Source organism: Manis javanica, chromosome 3 (assembly GCF_040802235.1).
Source record: "Manis javanica isolate MJ-LG chromosome 3, MJ_LKY, whole genome shotgun sequence".
Lineage (NCBI taxonomy): Eukaryota > Metazoa > Chordata > Mammalia > Pholidota > Manidae > Manis > Manis javanica.
Genome location: NC_133158.1, coordinates 88,506 through 104,826, shown reverse-complemented (window position 1 = coordinate 104,826; position 16,321 = coordinate 88,506). Strand labels below are relative to the sequence as shown.

At 56.9% G+C, this 16,321-nt stretch overlaps 1 protein-coding gene and 1 long non-coding RNA gene across 4 annotated transcripts; both read right to left on the bottom strand.

The window, feature by feature from the left end:
- Window positions 1-29: 29 nt before the first annotated feature.
- On the bottom strand, window positions 30-16,273 carry PTPN23 (protein tyrosine phosphatase non-receptor type 23). Of its 3 annotated transcripts, none has more exons than XM_036994458.2 (25): window positions 16,043-16,273; window positions 9,839-9,913; window positions 8,014-8,141; window positions 7,724-7,800; window positions 7,111-7,160; window positions 6,868-6,999; window positions 6,523-6,603; window positions 6,322-6,453; window positions 6,200-6,247; window positions 5,797-5,853; window positions 5,620-5,678; window positions 5,446-5,525; window positions 5,209-5,323; window positions 5,049-5,114; window positions 4,611-4,756; window positions 4,144-4,455; window positions 3,908-4,062; window positions 3,673-3,824; window positions 3,416-3,595; window positions 1,670-3,338; window positions 1,413-1,597; window positions 1,210-1,314; window positions 1,000-1,138; window positions 811-924; window positions 30-723 (listed from the first exon to the last, which is right to left on the bottom strand). In XM_036994458.2, the coding sequence occupies exons 1-25, from the start codon at window positions 16,124-16,126 to the stop codon at window positions 265-267; spliced, it is 4,800 nt and encodes a 1,599-aa protein (XP_036850353.2). In that variant the 5' UTR covers window positions 16,127-16,273; the 3' UTR covers window positions 30-264. The 3 variants fall into 3 exon arrangements, with proteins under 3 accessions (XP_036850353.2, XP_036850352.2, XP_036850351.2); XM_036994457.2 differs by having other exon boundaries at window positions 30-738; window positions 16,043-16,271; XM_036994456.2 differs by having other exon boundaries at window positions 30-924.
- Window positions 9,924-15,817, bottom strand: LOC140848288 (uncharacterized). The gene is made up of 3 exons (XR_012128844.1): window positions 15,733-15,817; window positions 13,318-13,562; window positions 9,924-12,034 (listed from the first exon to the last, which is right to left on the bottom strand). It is a non-coding gene; the product is annotated as an uncharacterized lncRNA (long non-coding RNA).
- Window positions 16,274-16,321: the final 48 nt, after the last annotated feature.

Below are 16,321 nucleotides of genomic sequence, written 5' to 3'. Positions count from 1 at the left end.
CCCCTGAGGCAGCAGTGACAGACACAGGCTATGGAACAGGTTGGTTTATTACTTCACCAGTGAAGAGTTGGAAAACATGAGGCCCCACAAAGGAAAACCTGACACAAGGCCTATGGTGCATCCCCACCCCACTGGTGTGCAGGCTGGGCCAGGAAGGGCTAAAGGCAGCAGGAATGGGAGTACAGGCCTGGCCCATCTCCAGAGAGACCCTGCCAGGCCTGGGCGATGGTGGCATAGTGTGAGGAACAGGCAGGCAGAGCCTGCTCAGGTCTTATTCAGTGTCCAGAGTGGGTCCAGGAGGCTGAGAGGGTCATCAGCAGGCCGGGCAGCCCGCAGACCCTGCCCATTGTGGGCCTGCAGAAAGTTGTGCTTGCTCATACGCTGCTTCCCCCGCAAGGAGCTGTCTAGGGAAAAGGCCTCGGGAGTGAGGGAGGCCAGCAGCTCCAGAGAGGACGAAGGGGCCCCCAGGCTGGGGACCTCAGGTGCTGGTGGCTCCTCCTCAGGCTGTGGGGCCTCAGGCAGGGGTGGAGCAAGGGGAGGCGGGGAGGAGGGAGGCTGGGTGGCCTCTGGGAGGCTGGGTGGCAGGGCCGCGGGCTCTGCTGGGCCAGGCAGGCTGGCAGCTGGGGACTCTAGTCCCCCAGGAGGGCGGATGCTGAGCTTGGCAATCGTGGCCTGAATGGAGCTGATGGGCACGTCCCCACCAAGGACCAGGTCCTGGGAGTCCTGAGGAAGGTGATGCTGAGAAGACAGAGCAGGTGACCGTGGGGGCCCATGAGTCGTGTCCACCCAGCTGCCCTGGCCCCACCTCACCTTCTGGCCGAGGCCTGTGCCAGCAGAGGGTTTGCCTGGCGGGGGCACGCCATGGCGCTGCAAGACCTGCTCCACATGTTTCACCACTGCCTCCTGGCAGAACCGGAGGTGCAGCTGCAGAGGGCACAAGGCCCAGTCAGAGGGCAGCCCTCACCCTGCGGCCCCCTGCCCATCTGCCCAGAGCCTCACCTTCTCCTGCAGCATGTGCTTCCTCTGCTGCCGCATGCGCCGCACCAACAGTGGCAGCTCTGGGATCCCGCTTCCAGCCTCCACCTCCTGCACAGCCGCGTAGAGCAGTGCAAAGGCTCCTGTGCGGCCCACCCCGGAGCTGTGGTGGGAACAGGGCATGAGGTCAGGGCCCGCCAGGAGGAGCCCCCAGGCAGCTGCCAGGCACCTCACCTGCAGTGCACGATGATCGGCGTGTGCAGGGGCCGCTGGTGCAGGTAGTGCGTGTGCACCTCCCTGATGAAGCACAGCAGACCGCTGGGGCTGTCGGGCAGGCCTCTGCAGGGGCGGGGTTGTCAAGGAGTGAGGCCTGACCGAGTCCCCCGCCAGCCCCCACAGCCACGCCTCCCCTCCCATAGGAAGGGCAGCTGACATACAACTCGGGCCACGTGGGGAAGTGCAGGTGCACCACAGAGCGCTTGAGGCTCTGGTCACGGAACTGCAGGCTCAGCACACGCTCCACATGGGTCTCGGTAGTGCGGACGCTGCTCAGGGCCAGGCTCAGGGCGCCGTGCACCACAGGCTGGCCCCTCTCAGTTGGGTAGTAGCGTGCCACCTTTTGCTGAGGAGCAAACAGGGCACTTAGGGCTGGGTTTGCAGGGTCCCTTGGTCTCCCACCCAGCCTCTCCCTTACCTTCTCCACCTCGACCTCAGACACCAGCATGACAATGACCGACACTTTCTGCTCGTGCACCATGAGCCAAAAATCAGCAGCTGTGCCAGGCAGGGGTGCCTGGGTGGCCACCAACGGGGGGCAATACGGCGAGAGCCCCTCCACGAGGCTGGCGTTGATGTAGTCATCCTTGCCCGAGCGCAAGACCACACGGTTACTGTCATAGGGCATGGCATCCTGACGCCGGTTCTTCAGTGAGTAGCAGCGCGCGATGGCGATGGACCGGCCACGGGCATCGTGCTCCTGCGCGTCCTGCAGCTCCCGCCAGACTGCGTCCAGAGCCCCCGGGTCCCCCAGCTGGCCCCGAAAGGCCTCCAGCTCCTGCTGCAGCTGCTGCAGCCGCTCAGGGCGCTCATAGGGGTCCTGCTCGATGAGCCGCAGGGCCTGTGGGCGCCGTCCCTCAGCTGCATCCGCCTTAGTGGGCTGCAGCAGGGGCTGCCCCCCACCAGGAGGCTGCACACCACCATGCTGGCTCTCAGGGCTGGAGGACAGGAGGTCTGCCGCCGTGGCACCTCGGCGCAGACATGGGGGTGGCTCTGCTGCAGGGGGCCGAGGTGCCGGGCCAGGCCCCGGAGAGGGCGCAGGCGAAGGCACCAGGTGTGGACTGGGGGTAGACTGGCCAGTGGGAGGAGGGCCTCGGATGGAGAGAGGGGCTGCCTGGGGGCCCAGAGGCCTGGGGGAAGGTGCAGGACCATATGTCAGGGTGGGATGGGGAGGCTGACGGGGCCCAGGGCTGGGGAAAGGCAGAGCCCCTGAGTTGGGCGGCAGAGGGTCCTGAGAGGGGCCGGAGTAGAGCTGGGTGTGCAGTGTGGGTGGTGGCTGCCCCAGAACACCAGGCTGTGGGGCAAAGGAGTAGGGGGGCTGGGTAGGGGCCAGTCTGGGAGCCTGGGGTGGAAAGAGGTGTGGATGCTGGAGTGGAAGGGGCTGCTGTGGGGGCAGGGGGTTTGGGGGGCCAATCCCCGGGGCTGGAAAACCTGGGGGGACCCCAGGACAGAACTGCTGGGAGGCTGCTGGAACAGGCTGCTTGGTCCCTACAGGGTAGACATAGGCCTGTGGCCCTGGGAAGCAGGGCTGGGGAGGAGCAGGGCTGAGGTGTGGCCGTGGTGCTGGGAGGCTAGAGATGGGGGCCTGGACACTATCTACCGTGGTGGTTGCAGGCCGGACCCCCAGGACTAACTCGGCGCCTGAGAACTGGGATGGTGGCGCTGAGGGCAGACCTACAACTGGTGGAGGTGGCCCTGCCCCCCCATAGGCACCGCTCCCCGCCCTGTGCTGAGGGGAGGACCGAGGCGCAAGGCCCAGCTCTGGTGTGTAGGCAGGGGCTGAGTAGAGGGCATGGCCAGGGGCCATGGCCATGGGAGGGTGCCCTGGGGCCTGGGGGGCCCTGGGCTGCAACATTGGGCTGGGGCCAGAGTAGGTACCAGGGTGTGGGCCTGACAGATAGTGGGGTGGAGGGGTGGGGAAGGCACTGGGAGGAAAGTGAACAGGAGCAGCAGTTGCCAGGAAGGGGTCGGGGGGCAAGCTGCGCAGCTCCTCGGGCAGGTCTGCCTCCACAGCCTCACCCTCCTCCCTGCGGGGCAGCAGCGGCTTTGGGGCCGTGGGCCGTGGGGGTGGCTTCTTCTTCAGTTCCCTGTAGGATAAGGTAAGGAAGAGGTGGAGCCAGTGCGCCCCTCCAGCCCAGCCTGGCAGGGGCCTAGCCACACCTACCTGTCCAGGAGCTGCTGGCGGGCAGCCTCACGGGCCTGGCAGGCGGTCTGTGCCCGTTCCAGGAGCACAGCCACCTTGCTTTCCAGGTCTGCATAGAAGTCCTTGCCCTCCTGGGACTTCTTCATCAGATCCTCATAGGCTTCATATGAGGCCACCAGGGTCTGTAGCGTGGAGTTCCACCTAGCAGGCATGAGGAGGTGAGGGGGGGGCTCTAAGCTCCGGAGCGGCTCCGCACGAGCACAGGGCCAGAAACTGACTTGTGGTCCAGGTCGCTGAGTACCCGCCGCACGGCTGCATACTGCACGTTGGCCTCCGTCAGGGCCCGGAGGACATTGTCCTGGGCAGCCAGGTTCTGGTCCAGGTACACCCTCAGCTGGTCATACTTCTTCAGCTGGTCCTCGAACAGCCTCTGCAGCGAGTGTGGAGGGACACTCAGGACCGAACCACTGCAGCGGGGAGCCCGAGTCCCTGCCCGCATGCTGGCCTGCGCACTTTCATCTCCGTGTGGTCCGTAGTCACCAGAGAGGCGGTGATATCATCCTTCTGGATGAGCTCACGCAGCTGCTGCTCTAGGGATACCCGCTGGTCCCTCATCTCCTGCACCTTGGCCAGGATGCGCTTCAGGTTCTGTAGCACAGCCTTGTCCTCTGGAAGCAGCAGTGGGTCGTGAGGCCTGGCCAAGAAAGCCTGGCACCGCTTGTCCCGAGGGATGGGACGGTGAGGCTTACCTGGGCTGAGGGCTGGTGTGGGCAGGGCAGCCCGGACCTGGTCCAGCGGGCCACTGAGCAGGCGCAGGTTGCCAACGTGCAGGTTCATGGCACGGTGCAGCTCACTGTTGGTGAAGGAAGCCTTCTCATGGGCTTCCATGTACTTGGCCCATTCTCGCCTTACTTCTGCCAGCTCAGCCTTGGGGACAGCCAGCCCAGCCCCCGCTGGGCCCACCACCTCCTGCAACTTCTGGTCCAGCAGCTCGTCCTCCTCCAGCAGAGCCCTGATGTCCTTCAGGGAGGCCTCCACGTCCGTGAACACGCCTGACAGCACTGAGGGTGTTTGGGGACGGGAGCAGCTCCTGAGGCAGGCAGACCGAGTGCCAGCTTGGGCCTGCCGCCCAGCAGAACTGCCCACCACTCACAGAGCAACGCAGGCAACAGGGAGCGGCCAAGAGTGAGGGCTTCCGCATTCCTGCCTCACTCACCTTGCATGGACTGGACGAGGTTCCGCACGGTGTCTGGCCGGACGCTGAGAGCAGCACACTTCTCCATGAGCTGGGGTGGGATGTGGCCGTACACATCCAGGTTGTCCACTGTATCGGGGTCCAGCTGCATCGAATCCATGAACTGGCTGTGGGGGGCCAACAACGGCAAGAGGCTGCTGAATGGTGACCCAACCTCTCAACATGTAAAGGGGGTCCAGCAGGGTAAGACCCCCCTCACTGAAGCAAGGTCTGGCCCTGTGACTATGCCCAGGACGCTGCTGGAAGCAAAGGAGCAGCAGGGTCTTCTTCTCCCCAAGACACGAGCCTTTTGCCTTGCAGCTCTGGCACCCACAGCCTGGGCAGGAGGGCATGGCTGGAAGACCTGGAGGAGAGGACAGCCCCCTGCTCCCACGTGCGGCACCCCTGCCCTGTACTCACTCCAGAACCTCGTTCTTGTCCTCAATCTTGGCCATCACCTCCCGAAGCAGCTTGGCCTTCTCCTCACTGCACAGAAGGGACACAGTGGTTGTGGGAAGCCTGTGTCCCAAGACCCACCAAGCCCACCTGTCCTGGACTGGAGCTGGCCCCTACCACCCACCTGTACAGCGACGAGGCTTCATGTGCAGCCATGGGTACCAGTTTGGCAAAGATGTCAGGGCCCGTAACAGCTGGGTCCGTGGGGTTCACTGGTAAGGGCTTCACCAAGGGGGCGCCTGGGAGGGGAAGAGTTGAGGAAACCCACGCCCTTCATCTCAGACCTCAAGTGTGCCTCTGTCCATGGCCCCACCTTCATCCCCTACTGCAACACTTGCCGCCCTTCCCCTCTGCTTCAGACCTTTTACAGGCTGGAGGGTGTCCAGAGCTGGGATGGCCTCATGGTAGATGAAATCATTGTCCTTCTTGGCAGAATTGTACCTGGGGGTTGGGATGGGGCAGTGGGGACTTGGGTGGTCAGTGGGGATCCAGGACCTAGCCTCCCATGTGGGCCACCCCAGCCCCACAGACTCACTTTCCCCCAATGACATCCATAGTGAAGCGCAGTGCATCTTGCACGGTGTCAGGCTGGCCCTGTGGGGTAGGGACAGGGTTGGGGAGCTTTGCCCTGACCCAGGCCAGGGCCAGGCCGCCCCTGGGCCCCAGCAGGCTCGCTTCCTGTATTCACAGCCAGGCTCTTCCTCAGCTTTACCTTGGCCAACTTGATGGCTTCATTGAGCTGGTCCAGGGCGCTCTGGAAGTATGCGATCTGTGGGGCAAAGCCTGGTCTGTCCTTCCCTGCGAGGACCCTACTCTCCTACCTCCCACCCGGTGCAGCCTGGCCATCAGGCAACCATGAGAAGTCAACAAGCTGAGGCGGTACCTGGCACCCAGCCCCCAGCCCCAAGGTCAGCACCGAGCCCTGCTCCAAGCATGGCTTCCACCGCCTCACCCCCTAGCGTTGAGGGCGGCGCAGGTGGGACAGCACAGAAGAGCACAGGGCTGCAGCTGGGGGGCAGGAACATGAGGTCAGAGATGGGGCAAAGCCGCCCTCCTGTGTGGTGACGGGGGCCCCGCCAACAAGGCCGGAGCCATTCCTTGCCCAGCTCACTCACCCGCTCTCCAAATTTCTGTTGCTCCTCGGCCTGCTTCCCCATGTGGAGCTGGCAAGAAAGAAGACACGTCACTGATCTGAGCGGGGGCTGTGCAGCCCAGCCCGTGGCCACAGCGCCCTCACATGAGCCACGGCTGCGAAGTAGTAGATTTTCATCTGCACAAGCTTCTTCCAGTCCTTCTGGATCCGGCCCAGCAGCGAGGCAGTGTCGGGGTTCTCCAGGGCGCGGCATGCCTCCTTGTAGTAGTCCACCACCTGGGAGCCAGGATGGGCTGTGAGTGTGGGGTCGGGGGTGCAGAGGCCTGCTGTTCCCCCTGTCCTCACCTGTGCGCTGATGCGGGCCACCAGGAAGCTCTTCCTGTTGTCCAGCATGGACTTCTCCAGAAGGCACTCCTGAGCCTGGCCCTGGGACAGCAAAGCAGGTGCACTCACCCGAGGCCGGCCCTTGTGGTGGGCCGACCCTTAGGACCCCCTGCTGCTGGACCTCCGCTAGTGCCCCCACTCCAGCAGGCACAGCCCTGCTCCTGACTCCCGTGAAGCACCAAAGACCAAAGCCAAGGCCGTGCTTATCCGTCACTGCCAGTTGCGCGCACCAGGTCCAAGATCCAGCCCGACCAGCACCCCGCCCCCGGGAGTGGAGTCGGCCTGCCAGGAGGGGCACTGCCTCACCAGCATGAGGTTGACATTGAGTGTGAGGATTTGGCGGCTCATGTCAACGCTGTAGGCGTGAGGGAAGTGCTCGCGCAGGTAGGCGAAGGCGCCCGCTGCACACTGGAAGTGGGTACAGGAGACCTTCATGCCCTGGGAGGGGAGAGGGCAAGGGTGGCCGGAGGCAGAGCCGTACAGATGCCGGTGTCCTCCCATGGGGCTGTGCACACTCGGTGCCTCCCCCGCCGTGCCGCAACTCCTCACCTCCTCGGACACCCGCTTATCCACGGCCCCCAGCATAGAGTGCAGCGCCCCTGAGGAGGCAGAGGGCTCAGTGTCAGGACTCGCCAGGTGCTGCTCCCAGGCCGCCCACTCCATGGTCAAGGGCAAGGCCATGGGGAGGGGGTTGGGCAGTGTCACTGTGATCAGGAAAATGGGGATCTGGGAACTGGGGAAGTTGGTGCAAGGACACCAAAGCTGGAACAAATGGGGAAACTCAGAAGTGCAGCCAACCCCGAGTCTCCTGCTCTGCACCAGGCCGGCTGGAGGAGGGAGGGCCTTCTGGCCACAGCCAGGCCTAAGGTGGCCATGAGGCCTTGGGAGCTCCTACACAGCAGTTCTCGGGCTCTTCTGGCTCCCGCCTGGGGCTGGGCTGAGCAGCCCGAGTCACAGAGGGAGTCAGGGGCTGTCTGTCAAAATAGGAGAGTCCGACTCTCCCCACAGCCCAGAAAAGAGGCATCTGGCAGTGCAGTGAGGAAGGTAGTGGAGGGGGCAGAATCCAGGTCTTCCTCAACCCGCCTTCTTTGTGACCTGGGAGCTGAGACCTGGGTTGGCACGCCTGGTGGATGGGACCATGGAGAATGCCCATGCAGCTCACCGAGGTTGTAGAGAATGCAGGCCTGCTCATACTTGATGTCCTCATGGGCCACAGACTTGCCTGAGAAGATCTCAGTCCTGTAGAAATGCCACCCAGTCATATTTAGGGAAAAGCTGGCCAGGGCCCAGCCACCCAGTACCGGGCTGGAGGGAAGGAGGCCTGGGGACACCACACCACACCCAGCTGCTCCCCGTCCTTTGCAGCAAGTAGAAAGCGGAGGGGGGTGGCATCCCTGCCACCCAGACCCCCCAGGGCGGTCCCAGGCCCCAAGCCCAGCCCTGCCAGCTCACCAGGTGACAGGAACAGCAGCCTCCTGGCCTGAGCCCATGGGGACCCGACTCTGCAGATAGTGAAGCTGGCCCAGGTACTTCCGAAGGACACTGCAGCCCTCAAAGTCTCGTGGGACACGGACTGCATTCTGGGGGGTGGGGAATGGGAGAAGCAGGATTGTAGGGGATGCCCAAAAATGCACAAGAAATACGCATCAGTGCTGGAAGGCTGCATACTCCAGGGATCCATAGCACCCACAGCTGCACCTGTCATCATTCACCAACCATTCCACCAGCCAGGTCTGGCAGACAATCAGCCCCTCCTTTCAGAAGGGACTTTTACAACAACCATTAGAAAATTCTACAAGTAAAAACATACAGAAAGAGATATCCAGAAAAGTGAATGCTTAGAAGAGCACACAAGGATACTGTCACAGTGATCTTCACAGGGTCAAATACTGGACATCACCAACAGTTCCATTACAGGAAACTGTTTAAGCAGAGAATATGCTTACAGCCACAAAACTGAAGAGAAGGATATCTGTTTATTAAATCTTAACCTTATCAGGCAAAAAGCAATGTGTAACAGATGAGAGGTATGATTTCACTTATGTAAAATCATACAGATGGTGACATCCAACTAGACATACAGGTCAAGAAAAATCAGAAGCCACGTAAAAATTGGAAAAGAAAAGTTATTATCAGGTATTATTAAAATAGATAATAGATATAATACTTAAAATATCATGGGCCTGTCAGAGGAGATGGTGGAATAGAGCAGGAAATTCTAAATAGACCTAAATTATACATAAGAATTTAGCATAAGCAGTAGAAGTGAAGTACAGGTCTCCCTCACAAATCATATACTTAAATCTTGATTCAGGTAAAGACCGGAACCATACAAGTCCTGGAGGAAGAACAGCAGTGGCTGTTTACAGCTGATCTGGGTGACAGCGTTTTTCTCTGTCATCAAAGGCAGACAGGTAAAGGGACATGAGATGGACCTGGTTATACACACATGTTTGTATGTAAAATATGAAGAGTCTGCATTAAAAAAACCATAAAGGAAAATAACAAACTGAGAAGAATATTTGCATCATATAAAACAAAAGGGCAACATCATTAATGTGAGACCAAGTCTTACAAATTAGTTAAGAAAAAAGGTTTAACACCCCAATAAAAAAAAATGGACAAGGGCACTGACAGACAATTCCTAAAAGACTTACAACAAAACACGTCCGCAACTGTGAAAACTTATCATTAACCAAGAAACTGAAAATGAAATCCTTTTTCACCTATTAGACTGCCAGAATCGGAAAATAACTGCAGGAGCATGCGCACACCTGCTGGGGTTCGTAGCTTGAAACAAGTACGTCTGGTCACCCGCTAACTCCTACAGAAACGACCCTATAGATGCCTGAGCATGCAGACATGGGTCGGATTTACCACGGCAAAAAGCTGAGCCAATTTCTTCAAGAGAAGGCAGCGCGACAGAATCGCCGCAGGCCGTTACACGCGCTGCTGGTCGCTGACAGGGAGACGTGCCCATGAGATGTTTAGGGAAAGGACAGGCTATGTGCGCCGCGCATTGGTAGACGATCCTACCAATGTGCTATAGTATGTATAAGTAACACTTTAAAATATTTACATAGAAATTGTGAAAAACATTTTTAAATTGGTTTTTGCTTTTTGGGTTTTAATTTTCAAATTGTCCAATCATTAATTTTGCTGCTTTTGCAGAGGAAAAAAATACTGGATTAAAATACGACACAGTCCCGGTTGGTTTCTTTCCCTCTCTATCAAAGCAATCCTGTTCACACCTACATAAAATATACCGTCCTCCTACCTGTCTGAGCAACTCCAGCTTCTTCATTTCCTCATTGTAGGCTTCGGGGTTCTCTCCGTAATTCTTCAGGACAAACTACAGAGAGAGGGAAGAACGTAAACCCAGGACAGAGAAGCCGCTCCTGCTCTCCAGCCCCCCGGCGGTCACGGGGCTCGGGACCAAGTCCAGACCACAACCACCAGCTTATCTCCTGAGCTACCTCACCGACAGGACAATACCAAGGTGCCGACCGCGGGAGCCTCCTCTTTTGAGCAAAGTGGAAAACAAGGCTGGGTGACCCTCCATGTCCAGCCCTCATCATGCTGCAGCCCTTTCTACCATGTTGGGGGCTCTGCCGACACAGGAAGCGGAGGAACTTAGTTAGCTGCAATGGGATCTTACTGAGCATCCCAAAATAGGCCAAAAATTCAATTCTCCCTCAAGGGCTGGTGCCTGCTGTGCTCTGGGGTCATGACGATAATCCTGACCCAACAGCAGATGCAGGCAAGAAGCAGCAACCAGAGTGGGAGCACAAAGCCGCCTTCTTGGCTAGGAAAGGGCACCGCAGAAGCAAGCGCCCTGCAGTGTCCCTGTCTGTGAGTGTGACGGGAAGGACCCAGGTGGGAGAAGGGGAAAAGGAGAGACTGCCACTCCCATGGGGACGGCATGCCTGCCCGCAATGGTGCTCACCACCTGGAGACCCGACTGCCTTAGACAGCAAGCAGGCTCACAGCCTGAGGCGCAGCCTGGACTGAAGGCTCCCTGTTCGCTTGAGACCACCAGACAAAGGCAGCTGGAACTGCCCCTGTGGTAGTGCCTGCCGCCTGGTGTCTGTGTTCTCAATCCGAGGTGTCCAGACCTGCCCACTCAGCAAGGGCGCTGATGCCGCCTCACAAGGTTCCTTTAGGCCCCAACTGAGGCTTGTGGGGCGGAGAGGTGGTGGCCTCTCTGTCCACCAGTGCACTCACCCCATGTCCGTGGCCCACCCACCTTTCCTGGGATCCCTTCCCAGGACCCGTGACATGTGGCAAAGGAATTAGCAGCATGGGGACCTAGCAGGCTGTGTGGGAGCCCCTACCCGCTCCCGGAGGGACAGGGAGGGGAGGGGCTGGTAGGAGGCAGCCGCCTGCTGAGTCCATCTCAGCGCCATCCACCACATTCCCGGACCCCCCACACTGACCCCTCTCCGGCCGGCCTTGCCTCCTGAGAGTCCCGAGTGTCTCCTCTTGTTCCCCTGCCACCCCTGGCCTGGACGGCCCCCTCCCTCAAATCCCTTCCTCGCCTAGTGGCCAGAATTATCTTTCTAACACAACTTTGATGTCAGTCCTCAATTTAAATCCTTTTGAAACACACATAGCCCTGGAGAAAAATTAAATGAAAATGTGCTTTTCTCTGGATAGTGAGATTATGGGGAAGAGCTGTAATCTAAATAGAAAAACTGTCATCTACAAATAGTGTACAACAGTGGTTCCCCCAAGCATCCAGGACCAAGTCTAATCTCCTCGCAGGGTTCATGGCCCCTCACAACCTGCTCCCAACAGCCTTCCAGGGACAACCAGCCAATGGTACTTTGGAATTACTGCTCTCAGATCTCAGTGCCTCTGCCTTCTATAGTAAGACTCAGCTGAGATGTCACTTCCTTAAACGTCAGATGCTGCTCTTCCCACATTCTGAATGTGCTTTCTCAGACTGTGCCTCCCAGCAGGGGCATGGCCAGTGACAACCCCACCCCAGACTGAGTGCATCAGGAACAGTAGGGGCCTAGAGCTATGCTGGATACTCGCCAGATGGGTGCCTTTACAGGAAGTGCAGAGGGTGGGCATACAAACTCTACAAGACTGAAAGACATGCAGCAAAAATCAGAAGATAAGATATTTTATCCAAAAATTAATGCATTCTCTGAAAAATCGATGACATTAAAGGGTAGGGGTGTGGGGGGGAGAGTATTATAGATTGGAAGAGATTAAAGAAACAGAACTAAATACAATATGTAAACCCTGACTGGATCTGAGTTTGGGCAGGGAACGTCGTAAAAGACATTTTGGGGACAACAGGTGACATTTTCCTGACTTCTGACGCAGGGATATTCCTTTTGTGTCACTTAGTCTTGTACCAGCAGGCTCTCATTCTTCTTACGTGTGAGTCTCCCTGCTCCGAGGTGGTAGGGGTGTTAGCTTTTGCTCTTTAGTCGGTATAGCATCTCGGGGTGGCGTGGTGCTAATTAAAGCAGTAAAAGGCATCGTGTGTTAGTGTCGCCTTTGTCCACCATACACATTATATTTTTTCTTCTCCACTTGCAGGGCTGACTCGTTGTCAGGCATTCCTTGGGCTGTTCCACAGGAAAAGTAAGTCCCCATATAGATAGTTAATTAATACAATAGATGCTCTGCTATTGAATTTCAAGGAAGATTAATTTTAATCATACATAGGAGTCTTATCACCAAGGGAAATCTTTAGCCCCTTTGTGTCAGCAAACGTTATCACTAAGTTCTGGGCCACGAGCACTTGCAGGTGGGAAGAGACCTAGTCTAACCGTAACCCCTGCACTAGAGGCATCTCTCCCACGTCTTCCCACGGCCTGTCCGAACAACCCAGGGGAGGATGACTCAACTTCCACCTCCTGGAGGCTATTAGGACTGAACTAGGTCATTCAACCAACACTTATTCAGCACTTACACGCAAGTATTTACTACTGACCAAGTAAAGGAAAGAATCTGGTGTAAAATGGATATACGAGTTTGGTGCCGGAGATTAAAGTCAGAGAAGAAAGAATTAGACAGCCCAGGTCATCCATGCCTGGAGCTTCTGCTGTAAAACACAGGTAGGCAGATGGGCTCTGGCAGATCAGCTTGTTGACTGCTAATCTGTGATAATAGGTAAGGCAGGTCACCACCACAGGTAAACTGGCAGGGCCCTTCTCAGCCTCCAGTCATCTCACTTCCCTTTCTGTATGTGTGATAAGGTTTTCAAGAGTCAGACGCCCCATGGGAAATCTGGAAAGGGAAAAACTCTGCTGAATGATGGGAGCAGAAAGACCTGGTTGTTTCTGGAAGAGGGTAGTACAACCGACAGGGGCAGCTAGAGGGGCCCTGAGGAGGCACAGGTCAACCTATGTGATGCACAGGAGGAAAGCAGTCCCAGGACCCAAACAAGGACAGTGACCGCACGTAGAAGGAAACAGAGGATGAATGTTCCCCTAGGAGAACCCTGGGGCGGGGAGGGTGGAGGGGCAGGCAGAACCACAGTGGTGGCAGGCCGTGAACATCAGGCAGGTTTCCTTGAGGAACCTGGTGGGAAAGTGGAGATTCAGAGAGGTCACCCAGCACAACTGGGAAGAGGGGAGGGGTCAGGAAGCCACTCTGTTGGCAGGGTGGCTACCACACACTGCATCTGCCCTAAGGGAGAGTCGCCATCACTAGAAGGCAAGCTCCACGACGGCAAAGGCTTTTGTCATCACATGCGGCCCTTAAATTCAGGGTTGGCACATAATAATCACTCACTATTCGATGAGCGAATCAGGCATGGAGCCAACACATCGGTCCAGGTGAGCTTGACTGGAACTCAAATGCGTAGGTTACGGGCAGGTGTTTGGGGCCAGAAGAGGAGCAAACTGGGAACACTAATGCTTGGGCCCCGCCCACTCACATCAGGAGCACAGGAGTCATGCGGCAGCACTTTTCCGCGAGTTAGCGCCGTGCGCTCCAGAGCACAGGCTTGGAGGTACAGAACCAACAGCATCTTCCCACTAGAAAAATATGTGGAACCAAGTATTCCAACCTAAATCTTGGCACAGCAGTTAAAAACCTGCTTGCTGTTCTCCTGGCTCTTATTTCACATTATCCCATAGTCAAAGGCATGTCCAGCAGGAGTAAAAACCAATACTACCATTAAGAAGGGTTTTTGTTTTCCCCAGAAGCCTAGCTCTCACAAAGACAGAAATCTTTTATCAGGAAAACTCCTATTCATCCTTCGGTACCTATCTCCTTGGCAAGCCTTCCCTAATGGCCTGTCCTTAGGCTGGTAGTTCCGTACACTGTGCATATGTTCTACTCTCCCATTGATGTCGCCCTCTATTCCCTTTAGTAGGCAGTGAATTCCATGAAAAAAAAAAAAAGAAAACAATTGTCTCTTATTTGCCAATACTACCAGGGCTTAGCATAGGCTTGACAGATTGACCTCAAAAGAAACTATTTTTACCCTATAACCCTAAATCACGCTGTACTCCTTAGCTCCAATCACTGGTGAAGCTTCCCGCAGCTCAGAGCAAGGGAAGAAAAGGACAAGGGTACCAGTGGCAGAGGGCAGGGTGGGGGCTCTAGGGTTGGGGAGAGGAGTCCAGGCCAGGAAGGGCTCTCAGGTTGCAGTGGCTTCGGTTCCAGGGTGCTCTGAGGGAGTCAGCGATTCTGAAGCCCAGCCTGCTTACAGGGTGCTACTGCTCTTTCAGTGGGTTCATGCAAACACATGCCACAATTTTAACCCATCAAACAATTCATGATGGTATCTTTCCCAATCTTAAAGAGGGAACAGAAGAACTGATGCATGATGCTTTTTCCAGATATGATACCACCTCAAGCTAAACAGCCAATGAGCAGCTCTTCTCCCAGAGCTCTGGGGCTCCCAGGGATGACACTGCTTACGGAACCCCTGTGTGCTAGGTGTGAGTTAAAAAAGCACTGAAGGCTCAGTTCAAACAAAAATATATCCTAGGAGTTTCTGGGCTAAGAATTTATCCACTGGATTTCCACCCATTTGTGGTCATCATCTCTGAATTCCCATTCAGTGGTCATTCAGACATCTGCAAAACATTATCCTAAGTGCCAACTATGTAGCAGAACTCTGCTAGGTTTTGCAGAGCACAGAGATGCTTCATAAGTCATTTTCAATTGAAAAGGGGGGTTAAAACACAGCAGACATAACCATCACTAGGAAAGGGATGAAAAAAGTGAGGAATTGGGAGAAGGGAAAGATTAATCCAGATAAAAGGATTAAACCCTGATTTAAAGTAGATCTGGAACACTGACAGAACAGAGATTAAAAAGAGGCCTCACCCCACCCCACTGGGTGAAGACAAGACCTCTTCTAGGTGGGAGAAATTCCACTACAAAAGGCAAAGAAGAGCAAACACACAGAGACTGTTAAGGGAGCGGCAAGCGGCTGACTGCAAACAGAATCTGGAATACTTGGTATCACAAGCACACAGATCAAGCACATAGTAGACCCTCAAACAAGGCTGAAAGAACCTGGGGTAGGTCAGGGAGAACTCTGAATGAGTTAGGGCTGAACTAGAAAACAAAGGAGTTTTGTTATGTTTTAGAAAAATCTAATTGTACTTTTATAGAAAAGAGCAGATGGAGAAGAAACCAAAGTCTGGGTCAGAGGTCACAAAATTCTGGAATTTTAGATCAGTCAACACAATTTCCTGGTTTTACAAAGGAGGAAGAAGAGGCCAAAAGAGTTAAATGATAAGCTCAAAGAAATACAAATTGTTAGTGTCCAAACCAAGGCAGTGTAAAGAGAGAGAGAGTGATAGCTTATTGTGGGACTACTTCCAAACCCATTTTCTTTGCCTTATTTCTTTTCTCAAGCACCCAGCTAAGTGGTGCACGGGGCAGATGATCTGGGACTTCACCTGGAACAGCGTCCTGGTGGTTCCTTTTCACTTCTGCTCTGACCGGGTCGTACCAGATTGCCCCTCCCAAGGCAGCAGATGTCTGTGGCCACCTGATTGCCCGGTCAACACACCTGACCGCTTTTTCTAAAAGCCGAACTGATCTCGCCACAGGAGACCTTTGCCCACGTCAAAGCCAAACCTGCCAGTCTCCTCCGCCCAACTGAAGACCCAACAGTGACTGCCAAGGGGTCTCCGGGCTTTAAGGAAAAGGAGTAACCCTCCCGGAAACGTCATGGAACCGCACCGTTTGGCCCAGTGAGGCTCCCGGAGAGGGTGGTTCTGAGACCAGACAGAACTGCACCACGCGTCAGAAAGGCCCCAAGTCCACGGATCGGGAATGGCTGCGGGTCCCCGAGGACGAGCCCGGGCGGCCCACCGCGCCCTGCGGGGCGGCCCCGGGTCGGGGGGCAGAGCCGGGGCTCCGAGGACACCCGCGGGCGGCCCGGCAGAGGTCAGGACGAGGCCCCCCGGCGGGGCTGCGGGGCTGCGCGGCCAGGCCGAGAACAGCCAGCGGGCGCCTCCCGGCCTCGCCCACCTGCGCGGGGCGCCCTCACCTTCTTGACGGCCGGCTGGAAGTGGAAGTCACCGGCCTCCTTCAGGTCCAGCCAGATCATGGGCATGCGGGGCACGGCCTCCATGGCGCCCTCCGCCCCGCGCCGCTAGGGCTGGGGCTCCCCGCGCGCCCGCCCAGCCCCTCCGCGCCGGAAGTCCCGCGTCACGCGGGGACGGAAGCGCCCGCGCGGCCTGCTGGGAAGCGCGTCCCCAGCACCGCCGGTACCCGCGCCCCGCTGCCGAGTTCACATGCGTGCTCTCCGCCGAGTGACGCTGCGGTC